Source organism: Myiozetetes cayanensis, unplaced genomic scaffold, assembly GCF_022539395.1.
Source record: "Myiozetetes cayanensis isolate MyiCay16 unplaced genomic scaffold, myiCay2020 scf10, whole genome shotgun sequence".
Taxonomy (NCBI): Eukaryota; Metazoa; Chordata; class Aves; order Passeriformes; family Tyrannidae; genus Myiozetetes; species Myiozetetes cayanensis.
Window position 1 is genome coordinate 6,780,948 of NW_026086605.1, and position 12,113 is coordinate 6,793,060.

Here is a 12,113-nt window from a genome sequence, read left to right on the forward strand (position 1 = left end):
CGGGGCAGCTCTGCTGCTGTCATGAGAAGGTGCCAGCTCAGAGCAGGGCCCTGTGACTGCTTCTGGCTCAGTGCTAAGCTGCTGTGGTTTGGATTTTGCTGATCTTTAGTTCGTTGTCTTTGAGCTTGATTGTCTGATGAGATTATTTGTGCAGTTGGGAAGGAGGGATTTTGTACTCTGTCATCAGATCAAATGGAAATTTCTCTCTACTGTGGTTTAAAAGAAACATCCACAACTTCCAGTTCAGGTGTCCCATCCCTAGAAGTGTTCCAGGCCAGTTTGGATGTGGCTTGGAGCAACCTGGTCTAGTGGAAGGAGTCTCTGCCCATGGCAGGGGCATGGAACAAGAAAAGACCTTTTAACAGTAACATTAGTCACTTTTGATTTACATAATTAAAAGTAAGACTGCAGTGGTTTACTGTGTCTGTGCCTTTTCAGAGTTGTAGGGTAGGCAATGAGTACAAGGGGAAAGCAATCCCTTTGTTTTGTCAGCTGTCCTTCCCTGGGGGGTGTTGAGGGGAGAGCTCTCCAGTCCCCGTGCCCACCTCCCACACAGCTCTGCCCCAGCAGGAGTGGGAGAGGTGCTGTGCCCCCCACATGTGGAGCACCCGAGCCTGCAGCCAAGGCCTGCACAGGGCAGCTGGTTCGTGATCGTGCTGGGAGCAGCTGTTGGGATCCAGCTGTTCTTCCTCGCAATGGCTGCAGGGACAGCGTGGGGCTGTGCTGGCTGGAACTGCCCAGGGCCACCTGTCAGAAATAAGGGAATCCTGTTTCGGATTTTAGGTTGTTCTCTCCCCGTGTGCTTGCATCATTTATTGTTTCAGACTGCTCGCTTTTAGAATGGAAGTAGTTCTGCAGCTTGTGTCTGTTAATTCACAGTAAGACGTGGAAAACAGATTGTAGAGACTCAATATCAACACAGAGACATTTTAGATGTGGTGTTTAAAGTGCTGAATAGAGACAGCACAGAGAGAATTCCATAGGACAGATTAACATGGAATGTGTGTTCAAAGCAGCAGCAAATTTATAAACACTGTGTATTTGATTTGATGCACGATGGAAGACAGAAGCATTCTAGGTTTTTGGTAGGGTATTTGTGTCCTAGTGCTGACTGTTTAGTACCTAAGATATTTGCAGTGTATGAGACTAACACCTGGAATAGCGTGATGGATTTCTGTGCCTCCTGTATTCGATGTGTGTGTGTGTACCATAGTGTGTGTGGTATTTAAATACTTTCGTAAATAAGATACTCCGTAAATAAAAATATCAAACACAGCAGCTAATCAGCATTGGGAAATTTTGTAAAAGTGGAAAGAAACCCACTTAACAGTTTAATTGAGGTGTTTGAACTCTTCCACCTCCCGGACAAGGAGAGGTTTTGATCATCTTAATGACATCAGCTCCTCTTTGAGGGGAGTTGAACGAGTTTATTTGTATTATAAATCCCTAGGAACTAATTTATAGTTTAAAGAGGAAAATATTAACTTAGAACACTTGAGATAATTACTGTGTATTATGACTCTTTTATGTGGAAGCAAATGATGCTCCCCTTGCTGCTTATTGCTGTTGTGCCAGTTACCTCTCAGGTAGCAGCTGCCAGCCCTCCCCATCCAGGGGACACACCTGGATATGTGTCGTTCATGCTGTGTTAAAACTGGCTTTTTCTCTCTGTTCCAGGTCGTCCATGCACACAAACCCCACTTCATGGCTTTACACTGTCAAGAATTCGGAGGGAAAAACTACGAAGCTTCCATGTCTCACGTGGACAAGTTCGTGAAGTAAGTGTCGGGGGGTCGTGGCCGGGCGCCCCCGGGCCCGGGGCCGGGGACGAGGGCAGGAGCGATCAGTCGGTGGCGGAACCGCGGAGCTCCCCCGGGAATGTTTTGACTGATCGCCTCCAAATCCCCGGGAGACGGGAACGAACCGGGGGCGTGCGGGGATGAGCCGGGACCGCGCGCGCCCTCTGCGGGCGGCGGGCGGCGCTGCAGCGGCGGGCCCGGGGCTGGGAGGGGGTGACGCTGAGACCCTGGGGTCTCCAGCACAAATCGCCCAAATCCGCCGAGTTTTGTGGGCGTCGGTGGCCCGCGTCCTGCCCAGCCGCGTCCAAACGGCGCTGGGGAACTCACGATCCACGTCAGAGGTGCTGGTGCTCTGGAGGGGAGCTTTGGAGCGTCCAGGCAGGTGGCTGTGCCAGGGACACTTCTGTCCGTTGGCATTTTCCCCAGGAGTTCCTTTGAGTGATACCAGGGACATCACAGCATAGAGCAATGCCAAGGCAATGCAGTACCATTGCACCTCCCTTTACATGTTCAACGTCTTCTTTCTCTTTCAGAGAATTGTTATCAAGTGATGCAATGAAAGACTACAACAGAGCTCGAGTTTACCTGGATGAGAACTACAAATCACAGGAGCATTTCACGGTAAATTTCTTTGTTTCACAAGTTTAGTTCAACTGAAGGTGAATTTCTTCAATTAGGGGGTTTTGACCCGTGGGGGCTATAAGCTGTTTCCATCCTGACGATGATTACATCTTTACTAAGAGTGTTGGAACTCCACTCCATGGAATGTGTATGTGCTGGTCTCACAGAGGTGCATCCACCTAAAAGAAGTAGAATATCACATGTGCAGTCTTTTGTTTAAGATGATCGTCAAAGGCCTTTCTTCCTCCAAAAACTAACCTTGCTGGCTCAGAGTCACCTCCCATTCCAGAGTCTGACAGTGTCTGGCAGTGTGAGGTGGTGCCAGCGATGAGCTGGTGACGAGTGGTGTTTAGGTACTTGGAAATCTGTGTGTGCAGGGCTGCCTTCCCTGCAGAGCAGAAGGGCTCGCGTGGCCATCGCCAGGGCTGTGTGTTGTGCCAACACATCTGCTCTTTGTCCAAGTGGTCGCTGCTGGGTTGCACAGGAAAGAACAGCCCTTTGGAGGTGAATAGTGACATCTGCCTTCTCCCCAGGGCAGCAATTTGCTTCTCCCCCAGGATACTCCTTGGAGGAGCCTGGCTCCCCAGTGCCTCTGGGCTCTCTCTGACATTGAAGGTGGTGCTGCCCAGCAGCCAAAGACAGTGCCTGAGACACAGCTGGGACAAGGAACAACCATCCCCTGGCACCCACAAAAACTCCAGCTTAGAGGCATATACGTTTGGGGAATAAGAACCTGGTTCTTATTTGTTCCTTTTTTTTTAATGACTCTGGCTAGAAGCCTAGCTAGCGTGGAACTGGAGGAGTGACGTCAGTGTTATTTTCTCTTGCTCATCAGAGAAGAGAGAAACAAGATTATCAGCTTTACTGAGCCTTAGTGGGACAAGCCTCAGCCAGTAACGTGGAAACTGTCCTCTGAAGGTTTCAGAAAGTGCCAGTAGGTGAAGGGCAGTAGGACAGAGCTGCATGTTTTGGAGTCACTCACAGGTCAGAGCTGCATCCAAATAAACCCACGCTCGAGCAGAAACCCTAGAGGGTCCTGCAGTAGGTGTTTCCTGGTGTGGGCAGGGGAGCTGCCAGGGCCTCTGCATTACCTGATCAACCTTCAGCCAGGGGAGGTCCAGAAGTACCTTCCAGCTGAGACTTTTCTGTGATCCTAATTTGGGAAACAGCATAGAAAACTAACGCAATCTATAACAAACTGCACCTTTTTTTTAAAGATGATCACAGTACTTCATAGCATTGAAGTTATTTTATTTAGCATTAGATACATTTATTTTTGATGCCACTATGGTGGATAAAAAGGCTGTTACAGAAGCTGACAGGAATACCTGTCATAGAGTATGTGCTATTTGTGTCCCTGTGAAGAACTCTGAATTTTGCAAAGTTCCCAGTTCAAGAAATAATGTGCTTTCTTGTTTCACATACCAGCATTATTTTCTAGGCATTGTGTTTTCTTGCAGTATCCCCCAACCACCTTAATATTTATCCCTTTCCTGTCATAAGTACTACTTTGCATATTTTTTTCTTCTAATTCTTCATTTATTACAGCTGGGCCTTCCTGGAAAGAAAGTTCTGTCAACATATTCAATAAAGGGGGAAGGGAAGACTGCATCTACCAATATTATTTTCCATGGAAAACAATGTAATCAAACACCTGTTATTATTATTTGTTTAAATTGCCTTTGGATGAACTGCTGGGGAGGGAGCACTCTAGAAAAAACTTACAGGTTGTGGTGACAGACTCAAGCAAGCTCCTGGTGCAGTGCTGTCATTCAAGGAGGAATGTGACCCCTGAAGGTGGAGCTAGTGGAGAAGGAGTGTAGGAAACACAGTGATTTTGCATCTGTGCAGACAAGGCGAAGCAGCATGGGTATTCTGGGATCCAGTTGGGCAACGTGGGTTTTCTGGGATCTGATTAGGCAGCACGGATGTTCTGGGATCTAAGTCTTGCATCATCATTTTTAAAAGCACAGTGAAAAGATCATAGATCATGGAATGATGTTTCTGGGTTTTTTCTGTCTGTTGTTTTCAACCTGTAAGAACCTTTCAGAGCTGAATCAACTCAGTGTGGAAAAGGGAAAACCTAAAAGATGAATTCAGTGATGTTTTGTGTTACTGTCACTGAGAGGATAGTACACTGAGAGGAGCATAAAACACTCCCCTGTGTGCCACTGTAGTAGTAGTGGCTTGGAACCAAAGCCCAAAAACCTAGAAAGGAGAGAGGATGCACCTTCATACCGAGCTCCTTGAAATTCTGACTTCTTGGAGGCTGCTCTTTGGCACTGAATGCTGACAGTCCTCATACACAGTTCCTGCAACTGCTGTCAGGAATTAAAGATTCATAGAAGTGGTGTTTTACACACATGCTTTGGGCTGGCAGTTCTCCAGCTCCTCTGCTCAGCGTGTGTCACTTACACACAGGGTGACGGTCTGAGTGGGGATTTCACATGTGGTGTGTCCATTTAGGGTAAAGTTTTGGTCTTATCTCCAGTGTGGTTTGGCTTGCACGATGTCATGCATCTACTTGTTTCCTCATTAGTTGTGTTTGCAGAGTTCTGTAACTTCTGTGGGCTTTTTTCCATCCCTTCTAAGGCGTAGACTTGGCAACAGACGGTGGCCTTGTTGTTATTATATTATTACCTCTCTGTCTCTGAAATATAAACATTTATCACATATATTGTTGTATAATTTTCTTGAGAAAGGGAGAAACCCAAGCAGTTGCAGTTTGGTTAACCTTTAGCCCTGCTGCTCTCACATCCCCTTTTCTAGAAGTTTTGGCATCACTTCCTCTGTAAGGCTTTCCTTGGCTTGGCTCCTGCAATGCTAAACCAGACTTTGCTGCCCACAGTTACTCAGTTTGCCTGCAATAGGACTGACAGGGAGGTCTGAGACAGCACTGTCAGCAACCTGTCCCTTCAGCACAAAGCTTCTGTCTCTGGCTCACAGGAGCACAGGGAGTGAGTTCCACACGAGAAATAACAGCCCAGTGTGGTAAGGAGGTGTCTCTAGTGGAATCATTTGGTTTAAAAAACTTCAATAACTCAGTGCATATTAAGGATCAAAGTGGTTTGTTTGGCATAATCCCAGACATAAAGCTTAATATCAGAATTTGTCATTTATGGTCACATATACCAAATCTGGTGTAGGAGTGACTGGTTTGGGGTTTTGGATTTGTGGGAAGAGGAGGAGGAGTCGCGACGAGGGAGAGAACTGAGCTTTGGTGGGTTGGGTTTGTTCTGCTGGGAATGGCAACAGGATGCAGCAGTGTGGGATTTTGTTCCACTCAAAACTTACTAAATTCATGCACAAAGTAACCTCCAGGCTGAGCAGTGAGTGCGTGGCCAAGGAAGGTGCTGGGATGGCAAGACTGTGTCCCAGGGATAAGCTCAGCTTGCAGGCTCTGAGGGTTGGGGTCTGGTGGGAGGCAGCTTTGGACAGCAACTCCTGCCCCAAGGCTTTGGTTAAGGCCAGGCCTTGGGAGCAGCTGAGGTGTCACAGGGAGCACAGGGATGAAGCAGCTTGTGTCACGCTTCGGAGACACGCAGCTTTATCAGATTTAAAAATGACCTGAAGATTAATCTCTTGGCTGCAGTAGAGCTGATGCCTGTCAGCTCTGGGAAGGTGGCAGTGCTGGAGAGCTCCCAGCAGTTACAGATGAGGCTGGTGGGTGACAGCCCCTGCAGGCCTAACGAGGGCTTCCCAGAAATTTCAGATTAACTGAACCGGCAGCTCTGCTGCTGTCCCAGTTCTGACTGCAAATACCGATGGCAAACGAGTGTGGACGGATGATACTTTCTTTTGTCATATATAATTTACCTAGGAGGTAGATCTTGGTTGCTATCAGAGAATGTACAGTTAGTGAAGAGGGAAGACAGAAATAAGAAGAGTGAAACAAGGCCGAGAAGCTGAGAAATTCAGTACATAGCTTTTATTTGTTTGTCACTACAACCAATGGACTTCATTCTTAATAAAGCAGATCTTTGCAGTTGTATTGATTTTTCCCAACATCTCATTATTTACATTCTCTGTTAATTTTATTGTACTTGGTATAGTTCATGTAAGGGGTAAATTATAAATCTTGGCACTTTTCTATGTGTAGAGTTACTCGAACTCTTCTATCTGAAGAGTTACTCAAAAATAGTTGGGTTTGTTGAACTTCTACTTTTCGATACTTCTGAAATAGGCCAAGTTAATGGTAAATAAGGGGTTTTTATTCTGGAATAAGAACATTCATACTGAAGCTGAATAGCAGCCAGGAATATGTTGATGTTTTCATCAAATCCATAACCATTTTTGTATGAAAACATATCAGTATAATCGGTGACATTTTTACTGTAATTAGATAAAATCTAGTTTGGTTGGTGCCCCATATTTATTGATTTCTGGAGTACTCAGTTAAGGTTTTATATTGTTTAGGAAATGCCTTTTTTTCTTTTTCATGGTTCAGAGAAAGCAGAGCAACCCCCTGTGTAGCTTAAACCTCCTTGCTGTGTTGAACACAGCAGGTGTTTGTGTAGGTTGAGAGAGAATCTTCAGTGCATCAAGTCAATCCTGAGGGTCCTGGCAAACCAGACCTCCAAGAGCGAGCTGGTCACCAGCTGCTGCCTCGAGTGTTCCATGAGCGCACTGGGAGCTGTGTGGTCGGGACGGCCCTTAGCTGATGTCTAGGAGCATCAGCCCAGTGAGGTAATTGCTTTACTTCCCAATGTAGGTTTGTTTTTAAGAAATAAGCAGAATCCTTCATTGCCTGTCTGCCTGCTCAGCCCCAGAGGTGACCTTGCAGTGAACAAAGAGCCATTGGGCCTCTACCTACGTGTGATGTGCTGAAGTTCCAGCTTCCTCCTCTTAGTCAGGGTGCAGTGCACTGCAATTAGCTCATTGCATAGCAGAGTTTTATTGAAATTAAACCAGAAGACAATTTTTGGAAAAGACGTTTTTTGAAACCACCATTTCTGACATTTTTGGATTTTGTACTTCTGGTACCGGTGGATCGAAGGCAGAGAGGCTGCTGTGCTCACACAGCTCCCTGCTTCCAAAGGACAGGTTTGGTAAGATAGTGACTGAAATGAAACTTCCCTTCAATAACCACCTTGGAGGTGGACAAAGATGGGATACAAATGGAGAATACAGCAGTAACAGGCCTTTTTCTGCCAGGCTTTCTGTCCCCACCCCTGCCAAACCTGCGCTCGGGTTGCGGAGGCAGAGAGGGTTTTGGGTGCTGAAGGTGGTAGAGGCATCGGTCAGTCAGTGTGGGTGTCCTGCCATCACAGATCCTTGGGGGCTGCACATCCCTCAGGCCCCATGCTGCACTTTGGGGCGCTCCCATCCAGCCCCTGTCCCTGCTCCAGGTGGCATCCTGTCCCCAGGCAGGATGGGGACCGGCGGCTGAGCAGTGCCCGGTGCTCCTCTGCGGGGGCAGGAGACACAATCCTGTGGGAGCAGTTAACGTAAAGAGAGTCTGGGCACTGCCAGGGTGTGTAGGAAAAGGTTGTGCTTTTTGGTTTTTTTCCCCTTGATTGTTTTGACTTCACGTACTCTGTACCAGCAGTTTTGTTTTAACGTAAAATGTCTCTTACACTGGGGTAGATAAAACTCTGGTGGCCTGCAGCAGCATCTGGGACAGAGCTTTGTTCCAGTCATTATGCTTAATAGCAGTAACCTGAGCCAGTATGATGGGGGGCTCTGGTGGGGAGCAGTGGTCCTAAAAATACAGGTGGACAACATGCTATTCAAGTGTGTTATTTTACCTTAAAATTATATCTGCTCATTACTGAGAGAATAGTAAAGTTAATTTTTGTTAGATTAATGATACTTGAGTAATATTTTTGGTTGAGCCGAGTTCGAATAATTGGCCATTAATTGAAAAAGGAAATTGAAATGAATTTATCTTGTACATAAATCATGTCATAGTTATTAATGGGTCCTAGAAAATATCGGCCTGTTCCCAGAAATGGATGGTGTACAGTGATTCTCCTGAGCTTATTAGCTCTGGCAATTTCGAGTTTGGTTAAGTAAAAAAGATGATTTAGGAAGAGAGATGTAATTGAATTGAATATTGGGGGAATTCACATGCCTGATGAGTTCTCAGCCTGCTTCTTCATTAACAGTTTTACAGAATGTCCAGGCTTTGCAGAAAGGCAGGATTTCCCCAGGAGATGGAGCTGGAGCACCAGACTGCAGTGCTGGGGTGCCCGTGGCAGCCAGTTGGGCACTGGACCCTCCAGGGCAGCCTGCTGGGACCCCACACTGCAGCTGGGAGGGCACACTGGGACACGTGGTGCCATTGGAGTGTGAGGGCGCAGTGGGATACACAGTGCCACTGGAGTGTGAGAGCACGTTTGGGCACTTGCTGCTCAGGGACTGTCAGGGCACGTGTGGACACTCAAACACATGGAGTGTGTCCTTCCTCTCAGCCCCCACTGGGACACAGGCAGTTCTGGCTCTGGGGAGGCCAGGGAAGGGCTCTGCTGCCACTGGGATGTCGATCACAGTCTCAGGTGTGTCCCTGTCTGTCACTGTGGCTTGCTGCTCAACGGGAGGCTTTGGAGTGTGTTTTCTTGCTTTTCTGTTTACTGTAGTCTTGATTTGAGTTTTCATCTGGTACTCACAGGAGCCTGTTTCCACCTTCTCCTTTTTCCTTCCTCTCCTTTCCATGGAGTTCTGTTTTGAGTCAGTGTTTGTTTTTATAATGCTATCTGTGAAAATTATGCCAATCCAGTGAAGTAGAAATTTGTTTGAGTGGGTGGCAGCAGCAGTGCCTAGCAGAGAAGAGGTGGGGATGGGGCTGTCCTGCGAGGGAAAGTGATACCACAGAAGGAACCAGGAGTCTCAGTCAGACTCTTCTCAAATTAACTCCTGTGGGGTTCATCCAGTGAACAATCTTCTGGGATGGAGAAAAGTCCAGACTCCTTTCTAAGGCACATGTGAGAAACCTGCAAGTGTTCTGTCATCACCAGCCTCCCACATCACTCCTGAGCAAACACTTCCCTCTGCCTCATTGTTGTTTTGTGTTTTTTCCCCTAAGAAATGAATTAGTATAAATATTTTTAAACAAATCTTACTCTGCCAGTTCTTTGGTAGTTTTTTTGTTGGCACTCCAGCGTGTGGGAGCTGTGTAAGGCTGTAAGGCTGGTGGCAGTGAGAGGGTTCCAGGGTGGAGGGCTGGCATCAGAGCACTCAGGTATTTGCTTCTTGGGTATTTGTGTACTCTTTACTTTCTGCAAACTCCACTCCTAGGTAGAAGAAAAAGAATGAAACTGTTTGAAAAACATGCTATTCTTCCTCATAAAGGCCCCTAAAATTCCAAAAGCAGAGCTACAGCCATGCAGAGAAGTGCTTCTGGTGAGGTGTATGTGTTAGCCAAAGGGAAATGGAAAAATGAGAGTTTAAAGCCCATTTGTAGGAAATACAAGCAATGCAAAGCACGATAGAGCCTCGTGGTGGCAGTGCCTGTCAGGAATCGGGGCTGGTACCACTCGGTGGAGACTTCACTGCTTCTGCACATCTTCCAGCAGCTCTTGCCTCATCGTGTTCATCTTCATCTGGTTCATTATAACCTGGAATCTCTTCCTGTTACAGCCTCCTGCTTTTTGAGGGGTTTTGATGAAATACACGGTTGGGAGCTTTTTGAAATGTGCATCATGAAGTTTGACCTCTTCATTAGCTTTTGTCTTTTTTAATTGAAAAAAACGAGTTCATGAAGGGAGCTGGTGAATGTCGAAGTTAATCCTACAGCTTCTGACAAAGCCCTGGAAAAATGGTTGTAGAAGTATTGTCATTCTGTGACATGGACATGTATTTACAACCACCTGAAATGAAATCTCCCACTTAATTTCTTAGGGAACTAAGTTGTCTGTCAGGTAATCGCTTCCAATCTCCTCTGGATGGGAAATAGGATCTGAAAGGTGTTTCCAAAGTTAAACCTTCTTCTGGTTTTGACTTGTCTTTTCTATGCATTTTTAAAACAAATCTTTTAAGATAGTGACAGAGTTCTTGCTGGGAGGAATTTCATGGCTTATCTTCCACCTGTTTTCTGACACTTCTATATAATTGGAAGAGGAGGAATAATTACAAAACAGTGAGGGATTTCACAGATCAGTAGCCCAATAATGCAACCTTGGGTCAATCTCTGTTGTTTACAAATGTGCTGCTGCTGAGGAAATTGGCGATAAAGCAGCTTCTTTATCCAGAGAATCGTTATTCTGTTTGTATCAGCTATGGATTTACAGGCTATATGGAATTGTATTTTCTGTCAACTGTGGATTTGATATTCGGAATTTCACCCTGCAGTTGTGCAACAGGCTGCATGGTTAGAAAAAGGTGAGATTATTTATAAAGGAATGACTATAACCTGGTTTTGTAGAAACCTATCCATTTACAAATCTGCTGAAATACTTGAAATGGGCAGCTCCCACTGCTGGGCCAGTGCTGGGCAGCAGGTGAACTGCAGCACTGCCGTGGGCCGTGGATGGAGCAGAGCTGCTCCTGTTCCAGTGCAGGAGCGTTTGGCATTTTTGTTTGTTTCTGCCTCGCTGCATATTTAATTATTGTATGTTCTTAAAGTAATTTGTCCAGAGATTTATGAAGCAGTTACTGGTTGGCTCAACACATACCTCAAACAGTAAATCTTCTCAATCATCTGCCATTTGTTTGACAACTCTGCTTTTGACAGTCCAGCGATACTGCAGAGATATTCCCAAGGCTTTAACTTGGAGTCCTTGGCAGCTTAGGGCTTGTTGCCTGCTTTTTGCATGGTGGTTCTTAAGTTTTATTTAGCTATTTTCCCATTTTATAGTACCTAATACTGAAATTTATTCTTCTTAATCCACTCTTGAAGAATAAATATAGTTCAGTTTAATACATAAATCTGTTGCATGCAAACAGTAAAAAATTTTGAGGGGAAACGTGGTTAATAGACGTTTTTCACATACTGTGAATGGAACTCAAGCCCTGTTTTCAGACCTTTCAGTTTAGTAAAGTTTCTTTGCAGTCCAAGAGTACAGCAAATCTTCCAGAGGTGAAAGGAAGGAAACCTCCTCAGCAGAGGAGCTGGGAGTGGGCTCTGCGTGGGAGAGACTGCCCTGGTACAGGCATGAGGCTCACGGCTTTGATCGTGGCATCCATCCCCTCCCTGAGCACAGGGATTCCCGCTGCTCAAACCTAATCCTTCCCTTCTGAGACACAGGGTGTCCTCCCAGCCCTCTCCTTGGGCTGTGGGGCTCTGCTCAGCACCCCTGCCCGTTGCCCCCAGTGCCCATCAGGACTGTGCCCATGGCACTGGCCAGCAAGGCCAGGAGCATGTGTGGTCCTCTCAAGGGCCGAGGACTCAAGGATGTTTTGCATGAAGGTTTGCCAGGTGCTCAGGAGGATGTTGAGAATTTAATAGAACAGAAGGAATGGTAATGAAAAATGGTGTTATCTGCTGAAATAACTGAGGATCTGACACAAATAATATAGTAAATGCTTTAATTTGAAGTTTGCAAAGCCCCACATGGATCCCCTTCACAAATTTTGGGGCCTAGTTGCTAAGTTTTGTCTTTCTACAATTAAAAAAAACCCTAAGGTATGGTGCAGTCAGAAATCTTGTTTGCATTTGTACGTGGTTGGGTGAAGGGCAGGGCCGGTTACACATTGCTCGAGCAGAGCCATAATGTTAATATCAACTCTTTCAAGTAATGCGTGTGAGGAATTTGG

The 12,113-nt window shown here is 46.1% G+C and overlaps 1 protein-coding gene across 2 annotated transcripts in view; it reads left to right on the top strand.

Annotated features, from left to right (window-relative positions):
- INPP5A (inositol polyphosphate-5-phosphatase A) overlaps positions 1 to 12,113 on the top strand; it is a 188,897-nt gene that overhangs the window by 53,261 nt on the left and 123,523 nt on the right. For both annotated transcript variants that reach the window (XM_050335517.1, XM_050335526.1), the window contains exons 3-4: positions 1,678 to 1,778; positions 2,333 to 2,420. In XM_050335517.1, coding sequence (XP_050191474.1) covers positions 1,678 to 1,778; positions 2,333 to 2,420 — 189 coding nt within the window. The remainder of the gene's footprint in view (positions 1 to 1,677; positions 1,779 to 2,332; positions 2,421 to 12,113) is intronic.